This window comes from Solea senegalensis, unplaced genomic scaffold (genome assembly GCF_019176455.1).
Source record: "Solea senegalensis isolate Sse05_10M unplaced genomic scaffold, IFAPA_SoseM_1 scf7180000017618, whole genome shotgun sequence".
Classification (NCBI taxonomy): domain Eukaryota; kingdom Metazoa; phylum Chordata; class Actinopteri; order Pleuronectiformes; family Soleidae; genus Solea; species Solea senegalensis.
The window spans coordinates 7,481-34,869 of NW_025322469.1; the positions used below are offsets into that span (position 1 = coordinate 7,481).

Consider the following 27,389-nt stretch of genomic DNA (forward strand, 5'->3'; position numbering starts at 1 on the left):
AAATCCTGCAAATTTCTTTGGGGACCCAAAAAAAATCACCTACAACCCATCTGTGGGTCCTGAACCAGTCTTTGGGAAGCACTAATACAATTTAATTTATAATTATATACAGTATATATATATTCATTATCAACATTTTGACTATGATTCATTATCATGCAACGACAAGAGGTTTGATACAAATTTGAGCCTGTGACCGTTTTTAATTCACACAGACGACAGAGAGTGAAAATAAGAGTTATCCATCGACACTGTTTCAAATTGGGATCTAAAAAATATTAATTTTCAGCCAACGTAGGAACCGAAATTCAAATTTCAAGACTCTACCGTGACTCCGAGGATAAATCTGTTTAGGCAAACATTGTGTTTACAGTGTTTTTTTTTTATAATGTGACAGAACAACACGACTAATAACCCATCCGTGATTTGACAGACCGTCTCGCATCTACAGGCAGTTTTGAAACTGAATTTGAAATTCAAACAAAGAAAGATAACGCAAACAAACAAACAAACAAACATGCTGCGTCCAGTCTGTCACCGCGAACAGTCGCTGGGATTTCTCCGTCTTTCTCATCCTTCAGTTGCGCGACTGACTACAAGGAGACTCATCCCGAGGCAGTAGTGGATATAAAAATCAAAGTGCAGCGTTTGCGCCACACTCTGTTTCACTTAAAGGATGAAAAAACAACACAAAGAAAAAAGAAAAGAAAAGAAAGCTCACTTGAAAAAAGCTGCCAGTGAAAAAAACACAGTTTGAATGTATTTATGTCAAAGACGCACAGATAAACATTGCAGCTCTGTCTTGCGGTTGTCAGGACACGTTTGGCTTCCCGCTGCATCAGGATGTACACATTTAGACACAGTGTTGTCGTTCTGTGATGTTTAAGTCTGCAAACACGTTTCTTTCCCTTTTTCACGCTCCTCGCTGCTGTGCATCTGCTCAACTCTCTGCCGTCACCGTTTCAACGCGACCTTTAATCTCCGTATGTTCTCACCTGCTCGCGCGGCAACTAAAAATACCGCCAAATGTAGTCGGCGCCATTTCGCGGACGGACGGCTCAAGCGTTATTAGTGGATCATGAACACGAAAAGTCGATTAAAACCCATTGTTTTGACATACGTTGTTAAAGGAACAGTGCTTAACACATTTATTAGATCACCAACCAAAGTCACAGCTGCTTTAAATGAACAACAATCATCCTCACTTTCTAAAAAATGTCCTCACTCACTACAAAAGTCCTTACTTTCTGAAAATGTCCTGCAATGCTGTCATTTGATCATTGTTACGTATATGTTATTATACTGTTCATGTAAAAGCCAGACGAGGGACAAGAGTTGAAAACTTAACTCTCTGTACTTCTATTCTATTCTATTCTATTCTATTCTATTCTATTCAGCACTAAAATACTAAATGTGATGTGTGAGTGTTTCAGAGCGCAGCGAGCCTCAGTTAGATGCTGAAACCCGTGAGAAGAAAGTTTAAGAATCGTTATTAAATCCAGGAATTAACAGCGTTCTGCCCTAAACCAAACAGGAAGACGGCCATTTTGGACCGAACTGTGATTTGGGGGCCAATTTTTGTCAATTTCGCACACGTTGTACTTGAACAAACTGCTCCTACACATTTAATTAGGGACGCGGTTTTACACATAGGCCCTTTAAAGACTGCGCTAAAATACCAAATGTGATGTGTAAGTGTTTCAGACCCCTATGTGCCTCAGCTGGACTATAAAACAGCGAGAGGAAAGTTTTAGAATCCTTATTAAATCCAGGAAATAACCTCAAATTGCTCAAATCAGTCTTTTCTGAGCAGCTGCTTAGACCAAGAGGGATTATCAGCCAGACTTAGTTCATGCCTCTGCAGTTCAGGCTCTGCTTGTTCAGTTTCTAATTTCATCTTTTTCACTCTGTCCATCTCAGTGCCCTGCAGCCTTCTCTCCCCCCGCCGCGGCTTCCTCCTCACTCTCTGATTTCATGTGCAACAACAGCGACCGCTCCAGAGTCAAACAGGCACCAGGAGCCTCAGTATCAGAGGTGACGCACAATCTAACAAATTCAATTCCACATTTTCCTTAGCTGTCTCTTTATAGCTTTTGTCGCCAATGTCAAAGTGGAGATATAAGCACTTATTTTAAGCAGCTGATCCCTCATGCACACGGGGAAATCTTCTGTTGTTCTCCCTGTGTGCTTTCTGAAAATGTCTTTAGTTTGTGAAAATGTCCTTAGTTTCTGAAAATGTCCTTACTTTCTGAAAATGTTCTCACTTTCTGAAAATGTCCACACTTTCTGAAAATGAACACCTGAGGGCTGCTCATTTAAAATCAGCCCCCCCCCAAAAAAATTCTTAAATAATCATCTTAGTTATGAATTCAGTTAATCACACTTTTTCCTCCTGTGATTTTAAAGTCTATTTTAATTTTATTCTGCCATTTTTCAATATATTTCTACGCCTTTGTGAAGCACTTTGAAAGTTCTTCTTAGTGTGAACAGTGCTACAGAAACACAAGAAAAAAAGAGTTAAACAAAGAAATGTTGTTTCTAAAGCCGATTAAATTAAAGTCAGTGACCATTAGAGGAGATTCAGTTACCATGGAGAATCAATGGGAGAATCATCACCTTAACACCGCACATAATGTTGATAAAACAACAGCCAACACTTATAGATAAACACTTAGATAAAGTGGTTTGTTTTGTAGCAGACTGGACACCAGTGTAAATGATGAGGCACACGTGTCCTGTGAAACATAAAACAGAAAAAGCTAAGTTTTCAAGAATAAACTACAAAGAAATCGACAACTTCGTAATCTTGATCATTCGGTTTTGCTGCGCGTGTACGCAGACGACGACCTCATTTTCACAGCAGAGTCACCAGATGAGTTCAGTCCAACAACCAGCGCTTCTCAAACGCTTTACACCGAGAACCACCAGAGGAAGCTTGCGTATCACTGGCCGTGCATGCACCACAGTTTGAGAACCATGGCTTTCAACGATCCAGTTACTGCATCTTTCACAACTTTCTCCAAATTAAAGAGAGAGAAAAAACAGAAATAGAGAGAAATTGTTTCTAAAGCAAATGTACTGATAGTCAGTCGCCTTCACGCGAGATTAAGCTGCCAAAGAAAATACATCAAGGTGAAAATAATAATAATAATGATGTTGATAAAGCAACACTTAGATAAACTGGTGCATTATTTTATGTATTTATTTATTTTTTCAAATACCAATAACAAAATTGGTATCAAAATACCTGATTTGGGTCAACCCCCAGTATTGAAATTTACTAGGTTCCTTGAATGCATCACAAAGAAGGGTCTGTTTAGTGCAATGATTCCCAAATTTACTTAAAAACTATACAAACCGTTTTAAATAACATGAATACAAATGAATTTATTGATTAATTTGACTAAAAAATAAATAAATATATATTTACAAACATGGCTGAAATGACCACTGTTACAGGCCAGAACATAGAAAATGTGTCTCAGGGACAAGTGCAGACTCGATATTGAACTTTGAGCTGAACTGTGAGCTTGTGTTTAAAAGAAAAAGGCACCGGATATTTCGACACAGACAAAACCTGTGTTAAATCAGGATTTTATTGAACGTGTTTTATATTTTTTTTCGTCTCAAGAGGATGAACTGCAAACATTTAGCTTTGTGTCTTTGTCTCGCGGAAGGTTTACGATGCTTCTTCTCACCATGTTCCTGTTGTTTATTCATTCGCTAGACTCAAACACTTTTATCTCACTCTTTTAATGTGTTTTCATTTGAGTAATTATGTCCATCATTGTCTGCGAGATGTTGAAGAAGTTTAACTTTTGCCGTCAAACTGCAAAACAAATCCACCTACGAATTTAGAAGTAAACTAAATCCCCCCCGAGACGTTTGTGACTTCAGATTTTCTCCACCCCATAAAACAAACCCCTCCAGACACGATGTGTGTGTGTGTGTGTGTGTGTGTGCGGTTAAAGTAAAGCGAGACTTCCACCTGGACGTGTCGTTAAACCCGAGTCATCATCACAAGAGAGAGTAGAATGCTTTTTAACAACAACAACCCTGTAATAACAAATAGGATTCAAGCAAAACAAACACAACTTTGTCCTCTGTCAGCAAAAATGTGTCCTCTGCGTTGTACATCACTGTCACAACTGTTTGCATGAAAATCTCTTCGGCTCCGACGTTCAGCGGCTTCTATCCTGAAAACCTGTTTTCAATGCACTTTCGGGAATTCAGAAAAAAAAAAACCTACTCTTTCCCACCGATGATTCAGAAAGAAGTCGCTGCCGCAAACAGCCGTGAAAATATGCGTTCTGGAGGAGGAACGGACACGACTTTCCTGTCTCCAATTCCCCCTTTTTTTCCCCTTCGCGCTCGGCTTCTTCTCCTCCGTGTAAATAAAGGAGAGTGTTAAAAAAAAAAAAGAAAAGAGAGGAGAAGAGAAGGCTGCCTGCTGCATGACTGTGTTTTTATATCTGAGGAAATATCAGCAGAAACGGTTTCTTTGTTTACTTTGCCTCGGTGCTCGACTTCCCCAAAGAGAGCGAGAGAGAGAAAAGTGCAAAGAAAAGCAAGTAAACGGATCCAGAGCGATACGACGACGACGAGCAAATTAAAAGAAAAGAAATTGCGTGCAGGAAGTGGTGAGAGTGATATTTTAGATGTTTGGCTGAACATCGGCTGGTTAGGTCAGACTGGGACTACTTTAGGAGAAGAAGACCACACACACACACACACACACACAACCTTTTAGAGTGTGTTTCAGAGCCGTTTCTGATTATGTTTAGATAGTAATGTATATGCGAGGAGACGTCTGTCTGTCTCTCTATTTCCATCACATGCAGCTGTCTTTCTCGTTCTTCTGCGTCTCCTCCCTCCTCGTTTTCTCTCTTTCATGCCCCCTTCTCCTGTTGTAGCCCGACCCCGGCTTGTGGTCCGCTCGCTCACTTTCTTCTTCCATCGAAAAATCTGTTTCCTATCAAACTGCTAAAGTATAAAAAGCCCCGACTCAGGGACACGGGCCAGCCGAGGCGACTCAGGCATCTGGTGCTTGTCAACCTCCGTAGGCAAACCTGGTCTCAGATCAGCGCTCTGATTCCAAACCGACCCTCGGCCCCCGTGGCTCCGGGGTATTTAACAGCCGCGCTAGGGTTTCATCATGAACTCGCGGCCTTAACGTTTGCCATGTGGCGAGTCACTGTTAGCAGGCATGACAGCAACTGGAGCGGATCCTGATAATGCTGGATTCCACGGAGTCGCATGAGCTCCCACCGTGATCGAGAAAATGGCCATCCGCCTCAACCTCTACGCGGTGTCCACCGAGGAACAAAGAAACCAGGACGGTCCACTGTCCACGGAGCGCTTGATTCTTCTCCAGTTTAAGACTTAAAAACGACACATAGTTCCACTATCACCATAGTTCCACTATCCAGTGTGTTTGCAGTCAGTCCAGTTTTAGTCGGACTAAGACAATAATTCAGTTTTCATTGTGTCATGTAAATGCTCATCTTAGTCAGACTAACATACCTCTGGATAATGTGATTCATAGTCTGATTACTCCTGCATGCATACGCTTAGTCGGACTAGGCTTTCTGCACATGCACCAAAACGACAACCGTACAACCTGCGGCCGCGTCGGACAACGCGGCGACCACAAGACACACGCACAGCAGGTGCAAAACAAACAGAACCACAGCAGCGCCGTCCATCCTCACCGTCCACTGCTTCTTTTTCTGTGAAAAAGGGCCAATAAATCAATTTTCTCCTCCGCATGTATACTCTTAAGACTCGGCAAGTTGTCCGATTGTCTGTCTTAGCCGGACTACGGGCTGAGTTCGATGTAAACGACCTCCTTCTCGATCTTCTGTCCCAAAGTTCTTTGTCTTTTTACGTGAAAGCCATTTTCAGTTTGTGCAATATTTGATAAAAAGGGAAAACTAAACTAAAGGTCATAAAGAAGAAGTTCCTCGTGAAGCAAATAACGTGATTTTTACCATGTGTTACAGGTGAGTACAAGCGGGCAGCAAACTCCTCCTCCTCTTCCTCTCGCTCCTCCTCCTCCTCCTCCTCTCGCTCCTCCACTTGCTCCTCCTCCTCCTCTTCTGAGTCTTGCTCGACCGTGTTGCCTAACAACAGGTTGTCACGGGGACTCACTGACTGAGGATGTGATTGGTCAATGACAGATGATGGACAGGAGGGGGAGGGCATGGGAGAACCTAGGAAAATGGCAAACAAACCAAAGGAGAAAAAATAAAAGAAAAAGAAAGAAAAAACATGAATGAATGAATGATGGGAATGATTTAAATTTAAAGAAAGAATAAACAAAAAACAACCAAAGCGTGACAAAAAATGTAAACGAAGACGTGAAGTGTGATGATGTCTGCTGATGTCGGATATCTGTCGGATACTAAGGTGCTCGTACTCCGATACCACGTTCATATGCCACTGCGAACATTTCACTCAAGCTTTAACATCAACTGCAGGGCTGCAAAAATGTGTTGATCACTCAATTATTTATGCTCACTAAGTTATTTGCCAACGATTCACTCAGTTGGGTTGAAAACTTTGCAGAGTTTGGTAAAGCTCTCCAATCACAAACCCCGCCCCCCTGCCCGCCCCGGCACGCTAGAGGTGGGCTTTACATGATGACGAGAGAAAAACTAGGATTTTAAGAGACTTGCTCCACGGAGTTCTCCCCCGGCCAAAAGTCATTAGACGCCATTTTTGTCGTTTGTCAACACAAAACTCCCAACCTTTGATTTAGGCCTAGGCGCAGGTTTAGCTCTCTGAGAGATCTTGTTTTGGTTGATATATTAAATATAATAGATAATAATCCACTAACCAGTTACTGAGCAACACTTACAGTATATGTGTAACCGAGAGCAAATCTCCAGAACCGCCAAGGCCTTTGTTTTACAGATCCAGATCCAGAGGAACATTCTGGTTCTGTATAGAAAGTCTGGAACATTTGAAATTGGCGCCAAATCTGTAACCTGGATTAGATCTTGATGAAACTCATCGTGATGGTAGAGTGTCTGAACCTGCATACACATACCAAATATCACTCAAATACGGCAGGTTTTGACAAAGATATTTTGGGGGGGACGTCGAATCTTGTGATCATTCCATGGGCGGATTCTTGGATGATCACAAAAACAACGGAAAGCACAATATCAGTCGAACTCTCCGCCAGTGAAGTCAGTCAGTAACAAAGTGGAAGTGCTTGAACTCTTTAGTTCGTGAAGTTACAGCGAGTGCGGCGACTTCACTCCCAGGTTTTCACGTTACACAGTCTCTGACTGCAACCGCTGCCAAATCATTCATTCAGGCCTCATCGAGAACGTCGCCCCCTGTCCTTCGCATCCCTCCCCGCTGATCCACCGCGTCTTCGCCCACCACCGACAAGTGATTGATACGCAAACTCGAGCCAAACTTGTTGCAAGCGCGCAGGGTGTCGGTTTGCACGCGAGGTCGCCGTCGCCGTGCCTCACAAGCAGAGCGCGGCAAAAAAATCAATCGCGTATCGATGCGGCAACCTTGGCATTTAGTGACTTCTGAATGCTAAGTGGCTTTTCTTCTTCTTCTTCTCGTGTGTTTGTGTGTCCACATACAAATGTTCTCTCTTTTAAAAAGAATATAATTAGTTATTGGAAGAAGAAGAAAAAAAAAAAGGTTCCATCAACAGTAACTCGTTATGGTGTCTGGTTGATGCTGATAAAAGTGTAATGTTTTCGTCTGAATCTCATCATCATGAATGTTCTGGGAGGAGCGGAGCAGACGCGGCGTCTAAGTGCAAAATCAATATGAGGGCATTTGTGTGTGTGTGTGTGTGTGGGGGCACCGAAATCTAGTTTGTCTGTGCTTTTAGACATAGCGTGTATAATAGTAACCCAGCTCGGTGCTTTATCCAATTTTTGCTTTTAAAACAGACATAAATCTCTTTTTCTTACTTCAAGTCATTAAAATGTTTCTGTTTTTTACTTTTATTTTGTTGTTCACTCAGCTGAACATTAGCACGTCTGAAGACTGAAAAAGCTGCTTCCTAACTGAGGACGGGCATTAATATTCCATTATTATTCGCATGATTATAAAAACGGTGACGATTTAAAAATATATGAAAATATACAAAACAAATGTTTTATCAATAAATGCATCAATAAAAACCAGGAACGCCACCGATACTGAGACGCTGTTGAAAGTATTACACAGTTAAAAAAAAAAGAAGAAGAAATAAACAGCCCAAACATGACTCGGCTGAAAAAAGTGTGTTTTCTACAGCCTCCAGTGAACTCTACACTTCATCTCATCCTGACATTCGTTTGTTCTTCTGCAGCTTTGGGCTAAAAAAAACTACAGTAAAACAGCGACAGTATACACACACACACACACACACACGTCTCTGTTTAATTATGGACTCAAATGCCTGTCGGCTCCAATCTTTCACGCACAGATGTGACATTTCAAATCAGATCCTCAAACCTCGCTGGACGCTGTTGATGGAGAAAAGAAAAGAAAAAAGAAAATGTCGAGTGGATTTGGCTGAAAAAACAGGACCAGTGTAGGATTAAAGTGACTTGAGGGCAAATATTAATCAGCAGTTATGGTCCAGTGGCTTAAATGTGGGATTTGTGGCCTTTCACTGTGTTTACTTATTTATTTATTTATTTTGTATTTTTTTGCCTCCCGAGACGTTTTAATCCCGTTTTGATTTTTATTTAATTTTTTTTTTTTTTTACACAAACTGAATTTGTGTTTTGTGACGTTTACTGTTTTAAAAAAATGACTTTTCACTTAAAACACTAAGTCGTTTTATTAACATACATTACTTTTGGGTTGAATGATGATTTTGGGACGAATAAGAAACTTAAACTAACTACATGTTGATGTCAATTTTCTGTATAATGACATTGTTTGTTCTGTCTTGTTTCCTTTTGTTTCAATTGACTTTATTTATCTCTGCTTTCGCTCCCTTGACGTCTCTATCCTGTGTTTTTTAAAAAAAAAACAAATTAACACACAAATGGGTGAAGATTAAAGATTAAGCGGTCAAAAAAGGAGTGCATAATCTCAAGAAACTGAAATACAACAACTACTGGGACTCATAACAATAACAATAATGACAATAATAATACTCTTTCCATCGAGTCAAAGTTACGTGCTTCATGTAAGGAAAAACACACACACAATTACAACGAGAATGACCAGAAACACGGGCGTAAAAATCGTAAAAACGAACTTAAAACGCGACCGTGACCGCCTGTGACAAATGAAAACCACACAAAAACCACAGATAAGATGTGATTTTAAAGAAACTTCAAACCTCAAACTGCTCTCTTTATTGCACTAAATAAATAAATAAAGGAATGAATGAAATAAAAGCATTTGGCAGCCAAACTGAAGAGCAGCGTGTTTAATGTTTCAGGGTCTTGGCCGCGGCTTTTCATAAACTCTTCACTGCCGCGTCGCATGGCCGGTAGTATGTGTGTGTGTGTGTGTGTGTGTGTGTGTGTGTACTGTAAAATGATGTAGTGTGTGCTTGGCGTGTGTGTAGGTAATAAAACTATCAGCTGCTGATTTGTTCCACCACAGAGTCTTGAGAGCTGTGCCAAGGCTTTAAGTCCTGTTTTCTCTCAGGAGCCAGATCTGCATAGGGGCCCAGGTAAGCACCACACACACACACACACACACACACACACACACACACACACACACACAGATTCCAGTACCAGTTCCAACACCGTTTGACCAACTTTGAGTCACATGGTTCCAATCCAAAAATAAAAAAAATGGTGTCAAATTTTTATTTTTTTTTCTAATTGTGAGCGTCCGATTGATGCATTTTAAGACTTCCATTTTGAAATCCTGTGAAATAATGTCACAAATAAACTTATTTCAGTATAATTTCGAGGAAACGGTGATATCATATCTCCCCCACGTCTACTGAACTTTGGCTTTTTCCACCTACTTGACTGCCCCCTGCTGGACATCCAGTGGCCCCCAGGGTCGTTTGAGGCCCCTGTCATAAAAACAGCAAAGCTGAAGCACAAAAGTAACCCCAGGCCTTAATTTCACAATAAAAACTGTATGTAATGTACAGGGTTTGCAAAGGGGCCGACTTTTTAATTCCCAGAAAATTTCCATGAGAACTTAAGTTTGGGGATTTTTGCAAATATTCCAGGATGAGAATTAACTTCCTAATCATTTATGTTAATTCAAACGGGTCATTTATTTGATTGAAATCACTGTTTATAGAACATCAAGGACACGTGTAAACCTCTCACTCTCCCACACCAAAGTCCATGGAGAAAATAAGAGATTTTAACATCACAGCACACAGGAGTTGCTGATCCACTGCTGCCTTTATTAGTCAATTCAAATGTCTTATTTGTGTGAATTCGCATTAGGATTTACCTCAGTGACACAAAGTGACCACACGAGGCAGCAGTAGACCAGCCGCTCCTGTGGGAGAGTGAGTGGGTTTACAAACTCTCTTAGTTTTTAGGTTTTTTTTCTAGAAATAATCTGTGACGTCATGTGACGTAAGGAATGCACAGTGCACGTAGGGGGCGTGGCCTCGATAGCCCTGCAGTAAGTAGTGTGTGCTGTGTGCCTGTGACTGAGGAAAAACACAGTTTTTTTTTTATTGTTTTCTTTCACTTTCAAATATTTTTTTTTTCTCTCACAGCAACTAGAAATAGTGCCTTTTTTTTTTTTTACACTTTGCAATTATCTCATTATCTTGTTAAATGTTTTCTTGTGTCAATTAAAAATTAAATAGTGTTGAAAAGTCGACTTCTCTGTGTGTTCAGCCGCCGTTTAGCACTGGAGGAGTTTATTTTGATTCAAACACACACACACGCACCCACACCCACACGCACTCCACACCCACACACACACACACACACACACACCCACCCACACACCCACACACACACACACACACACACACACGCTGGGGCTGAAGTGGCCCCTCTGCAGTGAACTTTAACAACAGACTTGTTTATGTCAAGCCTCCGGTCGCGGGAGTGAATCTTCAGGAGCTTTTAAACTCGGGAGTCTGATCACACAAAACAAATGCAACCTTAGCTCTCGCACAGCTGTGGAGGAGAGAGAGACACACACACACACACACACACACACACACACACACACACACACACACACACCTACACACACACACAAAGAGAGAGAGAGAGCCAGTGTGTATTTTATGTTTTGAACACCTGGCTCCTTCAGCACCTCCTCATTCTTCATCCCTGCTTGGCTTAGTTGTGCATGTAAAGCACACACACACACACACACACACACGCACACACACACACACGCACACACAGGTAGTATTTCTCCTGTTTTCCTGTGAACTCTTGTTCAACCTCCAGCTGCGCAGCACCGTAGCTGTTTTCCACTTTTTGCTTCATAAACTTTTCTTTATCTCGGAAACAAAATTTTAACATTCGATGAAAATCGTCCATGAGTTCAAGTTAACAACAGGTTCCTGTGTATTTCAACGTTGTATTTCAGACATAATCACCCTGTTACCATTTTAACTAGCAGGTTAAATCACTAGTTTGTGATGTGGGACACACTTTTAAACGATGAAGCTGTTGACAACGCATTTCAAAGACACCGTGGACCAAATATTCTTTTAGCATGAAGAGGCCACTTTAGCTCTTGTTACAATGTCTGAACTTGTTCAACGTGCCACCAAATCCATAATCCAGATTACGTCTGGATGAAACGGGCTCTCCTAGGAACCTCTTACACATGTACTGCTCTGCACACCTAGGTTTGAGCCTGCAGTTATTCTACTTTATTTATATGATTGTTTTTCGTTTAGTTCGACACACTCTACGCGCTCTTTGTAAAACATTTACTGCTCCCTCTCATTTGTAACGCGGAAAGAAATGTGTGTGTTCTTTAGTTTTTTTAAATGAATGAATGAAATAAGCTTAAATGAATGAATGAAATAAACTAAACTAAACTTTAGAATTACCACATTGTTGTTGCCAGTGACTGGATGCAGGCAACTGTGTTAATACAGGCCATACAAAAAAAACAGGAAATGAAAAGCTGGTGCATTATCACACACACACACACACACACACACACACACACACACACACACACACACACACACACACACACACACACCAGCCATCATTTACTTTCCGCTTCCTCCTGTGGAGAAATGATTTGTTACGAGTCTGCGTGGTATAAATTAGTCTCGTCCATAGGGGGCTCCACCAATGAGAGCAATACATTATCCTTTCATTCAACCTCAGACACACTTCATCTGCCTCCTCCTCCTCCTCCTCCTCCTCAGTCCAACACATCTAATCCGTCTACCATCAAGAAAATGTCAAGAAACATCTGTCACCGTGAGGCAAACATGTCCTGTCTCTATTATATACACTGACTGAAGTAAATCATTGTCAAAATTGAAGTATTTGTCTGATATTTGTGCACAGAACAGATGGAAACACAAAATAGTGGACAAATTGGTTCCAAAATGTCGTAAATGTTGTCATTTTCAAGTAATTTATGCGAAAATATTAATGATTCTCTCTAGTTGAGAATGTCCCGATAATGGAAATTCACCACAGTAGAAGAATTAAAGAGATTTTTTATCGCAATTCTCGATAAAATCTGTCAAAATATCGATTTAGTGACATATATACATATATATATATATATCGTATATATATCCTTACAATAAAGGGCAAATATCCATATTTTAATAAATAAATTTAAGGCACTTCAAAGTCAACAGTCCCTGCCAGTGTCACTACTTCACCTCCATCCATGTTCTATACATAGACTAGATGACCTTTGACCTTTGCTCTCCACGTTGTGAATAAACAGAGAAATTCCTGCACTTTGACGTTTTTTTTTGTTTTCTTCGGTGAGACAGATGTCACGATGTACGTCGCCGCACGATCGTCTCGCAATATGTTGACGTAGCACAGAATCGTTGCATCGCAATTGTATTGGTATCGGAGTGTGAGTACTCCTGTTTGTGGGTCTAAGTGAGGACCAAGCAAATGGAAAGAACACAGCAGCGAGGCCATTTGACAGTGTCCTCACTAAGAATGTTGTATGAGATTTGTGTGTGTGTGTGTGTGTGTCTGAAAAAAAGAGCAGTCAGTGTCACACAATAGTGTCTGATAAGAACCAGGTCACACACACACACACACATGCACACACACTGTCCTAATAAGGACACTCCATTCATTTGGACAAACTAAGCAAAGCCTCATCACTAACATTAACCTATGACCACAATTCAAATCTCAATCCTGGACATCTCCTTCATGAGGACCAGATTTTGGTCTCCATGACGACTACTGGTCCTGATAAGGTCAGTGTTTATGACAGGAAAAAAATGTCCTAAATAGGTAACAAATACAAGAACACACACACACAGACACACACACACACACACTGTACTTCCTTTATGTTCAGTGACTACTTTGGTTTTGCCTGAAGGTAAACGGTGACCTCCAAGTTCAGATGCAACGCTAAGTGGCTGTGTGTGTGTGTGTGTGTGTGCGCCTGGTATTCCTCATGTTGTGGGGACCAACTGTTCACACAGTAACTCTAATGGCGTATTTCCACCGGCTCTACTCGCCATGCCACGGTTTAAGTAGCGTTTCCACTAGCATAGTAACCTGGTACCAGGTACTGGTTTTAGTACCTGCTAAAAAGTGTATTTAAAAGAGTATTTTTTTTTTTTTTTGGTGTAGCGTTTACAGCGCCACTGACAGTCCTGTCATATGTACTACAGCGTAGTAGAAAAAGATGGTCTACGTTTCGTGCCGTTTCCGTCTCACTCTCCAGGAAATGAATGTGAGTCAATGCAGTGTGTGTGTGTGTGTGTGTGGCCCTGGTGTCCCCTCTCTTGGGACGCCGGAGTAAAGTGTATGCAGATGGTTCTGTTAACGCGGCGCTGCAATGATATTGACAAGACACTCAACAGAATGCAGTGATTGTGTTTGAGTCGTTACGACTAAATGTGTTTAAATGAGGCTTCCTGTGCCCCTCCCCCTAACCCCCACCGTCTCTCTGCAGCAGTGATACGACGATTCCCTCCTCTGTTCACGAGAGAGAGAGAGAGAGAGAGACACCTGTTCACTGTCAATGGAGATGAGCGACGATGACTCATTTGCATGACAGCGACAGCAGAAGATGTACGTGTGTGTCGCTGCACGACGCCGCTGTGATTTCAGGGAAAGGATTTTTATTTTTCTCTCTCTCGCCGCGCACACGCGTAAATAAAGTGGAAAGAATCAAATGTAATGATGAATATTAATGATCACATCTATATTCCATGCAATTTTCTCATCTCGCCTGCCTCGTGTTGACTCACACCGCGCTCCCCCCGGTTGAATCAGCAATTTGCCAAAATGGAAACGTGTCCAGGACCATGTCACAATTTACCCCCGCGACAGACGCAGCGCTCGCCGCCTCACCGGTGAAGATCAATCGAGATTAAATCATCTCGTTTTCAAATCAAAGCCATGCTATTTAATCCCTTACCTCTCCATAAGGATGTTATTTAAATGTATATATACTGTATATATACATATATATATATCTTCTCCTCTGTCTCCCATTTTCCTTTCACCCCAACCGGTCGAGGCAGATGACTGCACATCTCTGAGCCTGAGCCTAGTGTTTGCTCATTGTGTGAACTGTTGAGGTTCTCTGCTCTCCTTGATGTGGTCTATGTACAGTGCCTTGAGATAATGTATGTTAAGCCAATAGATTTCCGATAGTTTGTGTCATGAAAGAGCCGATATTGATAATCCTTTTCTTGCACCCAACTTCTTACGTTTTGTAAAAACAGGAAAGGAAAAGAAGAAAAACTCAAGAAAATAAAACATCAGAAAAGACAAAAATTCTGTCAGTGTGATGGTGGAGTCATCATATCACAGCTGCGTGAAACTATGAGTAGAGTTTGCGATAAATAAGTAGATTTTGGAATTATACGTAGATTTAGGAACTATAAGTAGATTATGGAACTTTAAGTAGATTTTGGAACTTTAAGTAGATTTTGGAATTATAAGTAGATTTTGCAATTATGAGTAGATTTTGGAAATGTAAGTAGATTTAGGAACTATAAGTAGATTATGGAAATGTAAGTAGATTTTGGAAATATAAGTAGAATTTGGAATTATAAGTATATTTTAGAATTATAAATAGAATTTGGAATTATAAGTAGGTTTTGGAATTATAAGTAGATTTTGGAACTTTATGTAGAATTTGGAACTATAAGTAGATTTTGGAACTATAATAAGATTTTGGAATTATAAGTAGATTTTGGAACTATAAGTAGAATTTGGAATTATAAGTAGATTTTGGAATTATAAGTAGATTTTGGAACTTTATGTAGAATTTAGAACTATAAGTAGATTTTGGATCTATAAGTAGATTTTGGATCTATAAGTAGATTTTATAAGTAGATTTTGGAATTATAAGTAGATTTTAGAATTATAAGTAGATTTTGGAACTGTAAGTAGATTTTGGAAATATAAGTAGAATTTGGAATTATAAATAGAATTTGGAATTATAAGTATATTTTAGAAATATAAATAGAATTTGGAATTATAAGTAGATTTTGGAATTATAAGTAGATTTTGGAACTATAATTAGATTTTGGAACTTTAAGTAGAGTTTGTAACTTTAAGAAGAAGTGTGTAGAAAATGATGTGTAAAGATGACAAGAGGACAATATTTCATCTAAAATGGTTCATTGTCCAAGCACACATGTTCATATGAAGACTAAGAAATCCAGGGACTGATTCTTCTTCTTCTTTTTGGGCTGAAAGACGACCCACTCCACCACTAATCCACCGCTCTATAATGCACTTTTAATATTCATGGAAATAGTCTGCACTCTCGAGTGGTGTTCAGCACTTTGATGAATAGTTTCGTGCCCAGAATGAATCTATTTATTAAGGTGCAGACTTGAATGTTGACTATTTCCCTCATTTATTTCCACACATGCTGTAACGGTGCCGTAGTTTTGACCTGAAAACACATAAATGAAATGCAGCAGTGGAGCCTGAGACGGTGTTAGATTAGTTTACCTCCCAGCTGTTGCTGCGGAATCAAGTTCATCCGTTCACTGAAACCAAATGAAATGAAATCCGCCCCCCCGTCTGTCAATTAAATCATTAATCTCTCAGCGTCCATGTGTCCTGCACGCCGTCTACTCCACCAGTGTCCTTTCGCACTGTCTTAACCAGCGAGTGTGTGTGTGTGTGTGTGGCAGAGTGGGACAGATGGTACCATTTGCAGTAATCGTCTGAATTTCACTAACTCATAATAATAATCCTGATTGGAGCTGCTGCTGCAGCCTGAGTGACTGTGACGTATGACACATGTCACTCAGTCTGTGCTTGTGATGAGACTTTAAATGTTTCACATCCACTCGATTGTGTTTATCTTCACTTTGCGACTGATCGCTTTCAAACCAGAAATCGCAATTCAAAGCCAAAATTCACTTTGTTTGCAAGCACAGTTTAAACACAGCTAACGCCGTAGTCTGACTAAGAGACACCTGGACAACTTGTAGAGTCAGAGTTTACAGGCGGAGGAGATTATCCATCTCTTTGGCTGTGTACGTCTGACTCCGCCTCCGTAGGTGGCGCCGTATCTCTCTCTGATCTAGCGCCTAATGAATCCGTTTCCTGTTGACCTCTACGTGAACGTTGACATAGACGTGGCTGTGGCTCTGGATGTCTTTGATCAAGGACACACATATAGACAAGGAATTGAACCCACAACCGTCCAGGTGAAAGACAACTTGTCCTACCACAGATCCACCGCAGCTCAATCCTAACTCCTCACTTTTTTAATACATTTACTTTTAAAACTTAAGTACATTATATATCAGAAATTGACTTTTGATACTTAAGTATAGTAAATCTGTACTGAGTAATCAGGCTATGAATCACTTTATCCAGGTGTGTTAGTCTGACTAGAGTAAGACTAGCTTTGGTGTTTACATGACATTAAGGAAATGAGTGTCTTAGTCCGACTAAAATCGGATGCACTCATGGTGGAGCACATGGCTGCCTCGCAGCAAGACGGTTGCTGGTTTGGAGTTTCCTCTCACAGTCCACAGACCTGTCAAAGGTGTGGCCCCGCCTCTCACTCTTTGTTATATGGGATTGACTCCACCCCCTGCGGCCCGCAGGTGGAGGATAAAGCGGTAGAAGACAGACAGATGGATGCATAACGAGTACTCGTCGCGGTTTAGTTTGCTGCACGTTCTGCCACAAACACTCAACCCATGATCCCGCGCTGCTTCGCGACATCATCCGACCGCGAGACACCTAGTGGCAGAAACCACATACTGCACGTCGAACAAATGCCGAGTAAGAACGACTGTAAGAACGACTGGCCATGAGCTGGAAAATTCTTCCGTTGCTGGATTATTGGGGCTAAAACTCCTGCGGTGGCTTTGGGCTTTAATGAGGACTTTTGACATGAGTGGGTTCACACACAAGACTCTTATCTCTCAGACTTTTCATCCTCCTTCTCCTGAACCTCCATTCCTTAGAGGGATTCTGGATTGCCTTTTCCTTCATTTTCAGATATTCCCCCACCCTCTCTTTCTCTACGAGTGTGTGTGTGTTTGTGTGTGCATAATCAGTGCACTGCAGCACTGAACTGGAGAAAGCCTTTGCAAAAGTGATTTATTACAGTCACTCACTCTTACTCACACACACACACACACACACACACAAACACAGGGTGATTTATTTCTGTGCAGGTAGACAGTAGTTGTTCAAGGGTAAGAGATTAGTCTAACACACTGAACACCAAATTATTATTACACATTTAGACAGACGACAGGCGCCCACCCCCCCCACCACCCCTCTCACTCTCTCATATGCACAACCACTTTCAAAAGAGGGAGCCAAGGGGCCAGAAAAGTCAGAACCTGAACAAAACATGTGAAAACAAGAGTAATAAGTAATTTCCTTTTTATGAAATATGCAAAAAAAAGTGACAAAAGAGGACACTGGATTTTTTCGGTGAATTCTAACCATTCTGCCCCACCCCCCCTTTTTTTTACTACAAGCCAGTAATGAACACACAAATCAGGCTTAGAGCAGTTACAACCAGGGAGCAATTGGGGTTATGGCATGTTTCCAGCAAGTGGAACAGTTCAGTTCAGTGCGATACAAAGCTTGATGTCTTGCTGAGACAAACGGCCACAAAAAAAAAAGAGTTGTTCAAAGAAAAGGGCAGTTCTGTTGCATTCCATTTCCATGTAATGCTACACATCTGGCTGACGCAGCCGCTGGGCGAAGCCCACACCTGACCGTGGGGTATCACCGTTGCACACCATACAAATCCAAACTCTGGAACTATCATGGAAAGAGGGCTGGCTTAAGATAGCTTGCTAAGGTGAATACTGCACTTGTCCCAGACTTAGGTGTAGAATCCATACACATGTCCGGTCAGTTTCACCAAAGAAATCGCCCAACGTGGGGCTCGAACCCATGACCCTGAGATTAAGAGTGTCATGCTCTACCGACTGAGCTAGCCAGTCACTTTAAGACAAAAATATACCAACAGGCGGACAGAGTTGTGGACTTTCCGCTGCACTGTTAATAAAACTTCCACCATGGGCAGGGTTACCAGGTGATAACAATGACCCTCAATGGCTGTCATACCTCGGAGTGGCCCTAACGACTGTCGTGACAGAGTCACAGTGAGCACTGGCCACTTTTCACAGAGGTTAAAATCCTGGGTTTCACCACAAATTTTCAGAACAAAAAAAACACCGTCAAAACAACTACAAGTCCAGTTGATACGGATTCATTCACATTTTTTGGTAACCTTCCCTTGGGGTACCAGAGTACTGGTATGGTGCGGGTGGAGCTAGACCCATGACAGTCAGCAGAAAAATGCCACTCCCTTGGAACCAGTGTTTCTTCAACGCCCACAGTCTATTCTCATATAAACTTTATCATTTTAGGAAATATGGAATATCCTTCCATTTTTACGCAGATGACACAAAACTTTATCTGCCCTTAAAAAAGAAAAACCCAAACTCTTTGCCATCGATCAGAAATGTAAAGACCGCAACCAAGTCCCAATTCCCAAAATGGGAGCCACGACCATGAACTCCTCAGGAAAGAATCTTGGAAGCCAATTCCATAGATTTCCATTCAAACAGAGCTCCTTTTGCAACCAGTGGAGTCGCCACTTCCATGGCATTTTCGACGGTCAAGCTGGAAGACTACGTCCACTGGATAATCTATGTTGTTAGTAGGTGTAAATGGTGTAAATGCACACCACTCGTGTGATGGACCTGTGCTTCGTCAACTGGGATCGGCGCCAGCTCCCTACGGCACTCTGGATAATCCACAGCTAATGTGTGTACTGCCTTAAAGAAGTTCACTCTGGCCACCTTTGATACAGTATGTGAGATACACACACACAGACACACAACCACACAATCTATCAGCCCTAGAGAAGTGCCGTCACAATTACACTGTAAAAAAAAGCCCAGGCACACAGAGCAGAGCAGAGCAGCGACGGACACAAAGGGCCCTTTATATCTCGCCTCTATTGTTATCATTTGTCTCCATCTAATTCTACTTGTGTCAAGATCGATTTAACGGACTGAATATGAAGCAAAGCACCCTGGGGTCATGTAGCCAGTTACAACCACACTGTGGCTCTATCTGCAACACACACAAACACACACACACACACACACACACGGCAGCAGCTGTGGATGTGTGCACAGAAGAAGAAGAAGAAGAAGAAGAAAGATGCATCGTAAAATAAAGTTAACTTCTGTCGACTTGGATAAAAAGCCTTGATGGTTAAATGAGACTTGCTGACACGAGGAGCTGCTTTTAATTATTTTGTTAAGTGGTTTTAAATTGTTTGTGAGTGTCTGTGTGTGTGTGTGCGCTGCTGCTGCGGCGGCGGCGATGCTCGCTTATGTGTGTTTGCCAGATGAAGAGAACACTCCTCATTCAGACAAATGGGTCAGCAGCTAAAATGCCAACACAGACCGTGCTGTCATTTCACATGGACGTGTTCTGCTAGCTGTGTGTGTGTGTGTGAGAGAGAAACAGACCAACAGAATGTGTGTGTGAAGCAATCAGAACATGACATTAGGAGAAATTTAGTCATTGTGTTAGTCAACCCAAACCGGTATTTTTAATATACGTGTAATTATGTTAGTTCAACTGAAATAGAAATAAGGAAGAATTTAGGGAGAATCCGCAAAACCTTTGCTTTTAAAGGTGACATTGAGTGCTTGTATCACACATACATGTTAGTTATGGAGGTCTACTTACACATATTAACTTGTTTTCATGGTTAAAAACCTCCTAATCGCTGAAAACGAGCCGATCAAAATATCTCCTCACTGACGCTCTCGTCAGCCGCGCTGTTTCAGACCAAAACCACACCCCCAGAACGTGGACTGTGTTGTGATTGGCCAGCCAACGAGAGCTTTTCCCACTGTCCTGTGATTGGCCAGGAAGTGACGTAATAGATAGGCCAGCTCTCAGATACACAGCTCCCCCTTCTTGCACGGTGGATGCTCTGCATCTCAGCAGCTACAACGAGAGTAGTTCTTCTTCTTCTGCGGTTGAATGCCCGGACTAGTGCCCGCACCAGGAGGCGCTACAGTGGTGAGAGTACTGGTGAGGATTTCTGATGATGACATCAAATTACGGAAGTGCCGATCCGCTTCACAGAGCCCAGGAAAACAATAGGGTTTCAAAAACGAGGTAATGACGCAGATACACACACACAGACGCATCATTAATTGGAGCTTCCGGTCTATGTGGCCTTTAATCCACTCTGGCGTTTCCCAAAAATTTACCCCAAAAATTGTGGAATGCAATCCAACACAATTCTTGGACCGAGGAGATTGAGTTCAAGATCTGCTTAAACAGTTTAAATAAAGACACACAATGGTGCTTGAGATGCTAACAACCACCCAACAAAACAGGTCAATCAGAAACCAGATAGGTATAGACCTACCAGAACTCAGTCAGGAGCGTGAAGCCAACATTTACCGAAGGCATCGCCCAACATGGGGCTCGAACCGACAACCCTGAGATTAAGAGTCTCATGCTCTACCGACTGAGCTAGCCGGGCACAGCACACCAACTATAGACCTACCAAACGATTCAGACAAGAGCGTGAAGCCAACATGGAGCTCGAACACACAACCCTGAGATCAAGTATTGACTGAGCTAGCCGGGCACATCTGGTTCAGGCGGCTCATCAGCTGAAAGGCCCGTTAGGCAGGGGAGTCGGGGTGTCCGCCAGTTCGGGCTAGGGTGACGACTACTCTTTCTGTTTCTCGAAATGTTTTTTTCTGCTTGGTGGGCGGGGCTTAATACTCACAGTCTGTGGATTACGCGTTGATGAAACAGATGTGCGCGGGGGCATAAAAGGGCCTTCAGAGAAGAACTGGTTCACCCTCAAGATCTGTACTAAGACACCTTGCAACCCGACTTAAATCCAGCAACTCTACAGATATTTTCGCCAAAGACATCGCCCAACGTGGGGCTCGAACCCACGACCCTGAGATTAAGAGTCTCATGCTCTACCGACTGAGCTAGCCGGGCACAGCACACGAAATATAGACCTACCAAACGATTCAGACAAGAGCGTGAAGCCAACAGGAGAAACCCAGCACCTGACAGAGGCACTCAAACTCTCTCACTCTCATGTACTCATATGCACAACCACTTTTCTAAGAAAAAGCTAAGGGTTCAGAAAAGTCAGAGGTTGAACATAATTCTCCCTAAATTCTTCCTCAACGTAAAGAAAGACACACACCAGGATGCTGACAACTACCCTGAAACCTGTAAGCGGGCATATCACCACCACCACCACCGGAGTCAAACTCATTTTATTCAATTAATGAATTCAACACAGTAGAAAAATGAAATAACAAAGTGAAGCTACAACCACAGCCAACGCTAAAGGTGAGCATTTTTGTGACCTTGACCTTGAAAATCGAATCGAATCAAGGGTTTGAATCGTGACGCCCCTGTCGTCCCATATTTTGATAGTCGGTTTCATTGCGCCATTTCACAGACACTCGACAGTAACAGAGTAACAGATTATGGTAATGCTAATGCTAATGTTGCTTGTGTTAAACAACGCAATGAACGACCCGAGTCTTTAATCAAACGCTACATTCTGGCAACTGGAATCAGAATCAGGTGTGAGGTACGTGAGCTTCACAGAGCCGAGCGGGGACTGTTTAGTTTCTGCTTTTGTTGCTGACAAAACAAAGCATTTAAGTGGACGGATTGTCCTCGCGTATTAGCATTTTGATAGAGTGATAAAAAAAAAAATTCCTTCTTCATCTTTTACTTTTGTGCTTTGGAGAAACAATGTGTCACTTCAAACACAAAGCATCTCTCTCTCTCAGTGGGATTGTCTTCAGTCCGTCTCCTCCTCCTCCTCCTCCTCCTCCTCCTCCCCTGAGATACATAATTGTCAAAACACAAAGATTCCTGCCTGGTTCTTAATGCTGAGGCCTCGGGGGAGCATGGCTAACCTTCTTCCACAGCCATTCAACGCTTCCCTTTTTACGTTATCTGTCAGCCGACGCTCGTCCTTATCTCCGTCTGACTCTCTGTCCGTTTCCCAGTGAACTGCGGCGCTCGCTGAGGCCTGCAGGTGTGCGCGCACGCGTCAGCTTAGCTTCTACTCGGAAAGAAACAACGATAAGTGACAGTTAATAAAAGACAGAGACCCACAGTGAAGGAGATTTCACCACAACTGACACCGTCTGGAGACGACCAGGCGTTTGGAATTACGACTGAAGAAGCACAGACTGATTCTGATTACAGGCGGTCAGGGATTGGTAACGTGTTTAAGGCTAAAAGGGTTTAGAAAATGTGCACAAATATGGAGGTTAGTAAGGTGTTTTTATCACTTTATACGATTTTGTAACAGTTTTTTGTCACATGAATGAAGTTTTTTATAACATGTGTCTTTCAGAAAATACAAAAAAAATACAAAAAAGACATTTCTTGATAAAGTTAGTGATATAGTTCATCTGGTTTATCCATATCTGTATGTTGTCAGAGAATTTACACACATATAGACAGTGGTAACATGAATTTGCAACGCTTTGGGTCATTGTTTTTTGGAACATTGATTAATCTTTTTTGAAAACATGAACGTTTTTATAACTTTGTACTGTTTCGTCGCGACACATGGACACAAGTAACACGACTTTCTTACATTTTGTGCAACTTTTGTAAACCTTCAGCAAATACAAATATTTTAGTAGATGACATAACATTTGGTCAGTAATGTCAGTCATTTTAACATCTGTTTCTATAAGCTTTCAGAAAACACCGGTGGATGTTTAATTTGTTTTGGGAATATCAGCGACGTCCACAAATGCAGCTGAGTGTTTCTGAAAAGCTTAAAGATTCAGAGGGAGCAAATAAAAAAGAAGAATTATTATATTTTCGCCAGGATATGTTCACATCATTCCATGCGCAGCGCTGATGTGCGCTAACATTCCCACACTTACAAACACGCTGGCTCACGGAGCCGAAACTGACGAGCGACCGCCGACGTAATCCTGACAGAAACACGACGTCATGTCACGCCGTCAAACACCATCACAGACGTGAATTCAGAATTCAGCCTGACGTGGTTTCTCCTCCTTCCTCGAGTCAAGCGTTAAATCTTCTTGAGACATTAAATGCACCAGTGAAATTGACATGAATATCTGTCATCGACATCATCGACAACAACAACACCCCCGCCGACTCCCCCACTGTGTCATTTAAAGCCCCATTAACAATTATTGCCAATGTTGAAACTGTACAAAGACGATTCATCAAGCGGCAACAATCCAGTCTTCCAGCTCCATCCTCGCTCTGCCAGGATATGCAGATGAGCGTGGCCCGGCTCGCACTGACCCGCTCCGACTGGATCCACTCCGGACACTGAGCGCGGACGCGCCGGTTGGACGCCGGGTGTCCGCCGCGAATTGGACACGAATGGAATTTAATGAGTCGTGAAAGAACTTTGGAGGGCTGCCAAGTCAAAGACAGACGGGCATTGTGGGAGGGGGACAAAGTCGCGTCTGGGGCACCGTCAGTGTTGGAATGCTGATGCTGGGTGTGGCTGAAAAACCAAACCCTGATTAGAACTCCTTCATGAAAAAGATTAGGAACAAGATCCTGCGGTTCGAGTTCAATTTGCTTCAACACAAAGCGATTCAATGTGATAAAAAAAAGCCCTGCAATTCAATAAATGACTGTCAGTTTCTCCTTCTGCAGATCTTCATGAGCCGATAAATTAATCAGTGATGTTTGATTTTTTTTGTTCTTTTCTCACCCAACCCCCCCCGTCCTCCTCAGGCTCCGGCTAAGTATCTGATTTATGCTCATTTCTGTTTGACAAGCAGAACTTTTCACTCGTCCTCTGTAGCTCAATGAATAAATAAACCGAATCAGATAAAAAAAAAACAAAAAAACATACAGGCCGCGGACTTTCCTCCGTCTCCACTTACACAGTTACACGATGCCGAGGACTCGCGCGGGGAGGAATGCTGCGCCGTGTGCGGTAACACTAGAGGCACAGGAAGTGCTTTAAAGTTTCAGCAGGTCGACGCTTGAAAAAGCAACGTCCCAACTTCTATATTTCCCCTTGAAAAGACAGGGGGTGTTGGGTCAGAGTCAGAAATAAAACGCTAGTGTAAACATGACGCAGACTTTCGTCTCGGCAACGGTACAGAAACAACAATTCTTTTAGGAGATGAAGAGGAAACAGAAAGTGAAAGTAAAAACCGTTCTTTCACGGCTCACGGAGTCACAACTGATTGGAGCCAAAACACGAGGTACAGGCGGGGAAGCGGCACATGTTTCAACACGTCCACACTGATGAAGTGATGAAGGTAGAACTGATGACGAAGATCCCGGTCCACACCGGGGGGGGGGAAAAACAGAATTGAATTCAAGTACTTTCCAGGACCAATTCCCTCAAATTCAAGGACCGAATCCTTGAGCTGACTCAGTTTAAGACGGGAAGACAAAACTTGTAAAGTTGAAAAGACCACAGTTGGACGGTGACTTCACACACACACACAAACCTTTAAAGTCGTGGGACCCAGACAAAATGTCCCCTCAAGGTCAAACATGTCCTCATAATGACAGGTTGGTACAGGTTTGAATCTCACAAAGACATAAATGCACACACACAGGTTTGCACAGCAGGTGAGCAAGTGAGGACCCTCATAGACATAATGCAGTCCCTATCCCCTTACCCTTACCTTAAGTAAATGCTTCTGCCTGAGCCTAAAACCAGGTACTAACCCTAAAAAAAGCCCTTTAAAGTTTTGAGGACCAGACAAATGTCCCCACAAAGACAGGTGTGTATGTTTTTGGACAGACACAACGCATTCCCTTTCTCCTTATCCTTACCTTAACCATCACTGCTAAATACTTAACTCTAACCCTTAACCTAAAGCCAGGTCTTAACCCATAAAAAAAAGCCAGTTAAAGATGTGAGGACCAGACACTCCCTGTGTTTGTTTGGCCCTCACAGAGTTACACATACAGGAACACACACACACACACACAGTGTTACCTGTGTGGGACCTTCCTGTGATTTAGGTCACTAATCCGTTTCCACAGCGATGGCCTGGGTCTGCAAATCAGAGAACTGCCGGGCTTTGTTGTCCATTCATTGGAAAAAATCCATGTGCACACATCTCAGCATTTTCACTCTGTGCTTCTTTAAAATTCAGTTCTTTGTATCTCACTCTCCCTCCCTCCCTCTCTCTTGTCTGCTTTCTTTCTGTGTGTTTTCTCTCTCTCTCTCCCTCTCCCTGTATGTATCCATCCCTCTCTGCTTATCTGTTATCATTTCATTTGAGTTTGTGTGGGGATTTGAGTGTTGAACAGAAGCCCAGCTGTTTATATGGAAATATACAGCAGACTGCAGAGAATCATCAACACACACACACACACACAAATTCAGGGTAAAATATGAAATCGCTGCTTCTCTCTGACGTATACTCAGGTTTGATTTGCTGTCGTGTGTCGTACAGTAAGTGTTAGTAAACGCTGAAAAAAGGCATTTATTCACTTATTCATTTGTTTCTTGAAAACAATCAAGTACAAACAACGTAAGGTTCAGCGATTTATCAAGTTTAAATCTTCTGGTTTTGGATTTGACACGCAAGCTTCTCATCACCGTAGCTCCTTGACCGTTTGTGATATCTAGAAAATTCAAAAAAACTCTGGACTGGCGATCTGTCCAGTGTGTGATTCCGCCTCTCGACCCCCTGTGGAGACCTTCACGTGGAGGATAAAGCGGCAGAAGACGGGTGGATGGATACCAGGAAAGCAGAGCAATGGAGATTTAATTGCGCCCGTATACTCGTCATTACGGTAGATTCACCTGTGATAATTGTGCAGGAGTCACAACATTAGTGCGTTTTTCTTTTCTTTTTTGGTCATAAAAAACAAAAAACCCAAGTGAACATTGAACTCTGAAGGATTTTGAGTACTTCTTTTGAATGATGAAAAAAAAGGATATAAGACGCTCTACATTGCTCATTCTCAGAGCCCTAAGTGCTCTGTGTTCTAAGAGTTAAAGCAATAATATTCTAATCCAGGACAACAACGAGAAACGTGCCGTAATATATCACAGACAAACTCAGTCCTGGAAAACACTTTGAGATTAAAGACATAAGAAAATAAAGAAACGTCCCTCTCTCTCTCTCTCTGGACTCTGGACAAAGGAACGACTTCCCCTCGGAGACACAGTGAATGGTGCTGAGGTCAATTAGTCGAGGTAATTAGCCAGTCTGAGCGTTACTGAATGCAAAGGCGTCACACACACACACACACACACACACACACACACACACACACACACACACACACACACACACACACACACAGACACACACACAGAGAGAGGCAGAAGACTGGCAGAAGAATGGCTCCTCTGTGTAGTAACCCAGGCTAAAACTGTCAGTGATGACAAGCCCACATGTGGGCTCCATGTGTACATCTCTATCTGTGTGTGTGTGTGTGTGTGTGTGTTAGTTCTTGTCTAATGCTGTCCTTGTCAAGACCAGGACAAAAAACCTGGTCCTAATGAGGCAGAACCTCATTTTCTGAGGACCTGTGGTGGTGGTTGTGTAGACTGTGTGAATGCAGTGTGTGTGTGTGTGTGTGTGTGTAAGAGAGAATACTATTCTCCCAGAGAATGAACAGTAGAATCTGGTTTGGGGCCAAGGTTTGAATGATTAAGTTATAAAGAGCGTTTGAATTAATTTCCTTCTTATTGTTGGCTCCATAGAAGCGACACAATTCAATAGAAAACTCCTAATTTGACTTATTCTAGTG

At 42.2% G+C, this 27,389-nt stretch overlaps 1 protein-coding gene and 3 non-coding genes across 4 annotated transcripts in view; all 4 read right to left on the reverse strand.

Moving 5' to 3' along the window:
* Window positions 1-5,800: 5,800 nt before the first annotated feature.
* The window catches only part of LOC122764723 (teneurin-3-like), a gene marked incomplete at its 5' end in the record, with an annotated part of 65,739 nt that continues 44,150 nt past the window's right edge, over window positions 5,801-27,389 (reverse strand). The window contains one exon of the mRNA XM_044018646.1: window positions 5,801-6,212. Coding sequence (XP_043874581.1) covers window positions 5,884-6,212 — 329 coding nt within the window. The remainder of the gene's footprint in view (window positions 6,213-27,389) is intronic.
* trnak-cuu lies at window positions 18,490-18,562 on the reverse strand. Its single transcript has one exon. It is a non-coding gene; the product is annotated as a tRNA-Lys (tRNA).
* On the reverse strand, window positions 21,069-21,141 carry trnak-cuu. Its single transcript has one exon. It is a non-coding gene; the product is annotated as a tRNA-Lys (tRNA).
* trnak-cuu lies at window positions 21,545-21,617 on the reverse strand. The gene has a single exon. It is a non-coding gene; the product is annotated as a tRNA-Lys (tRNA).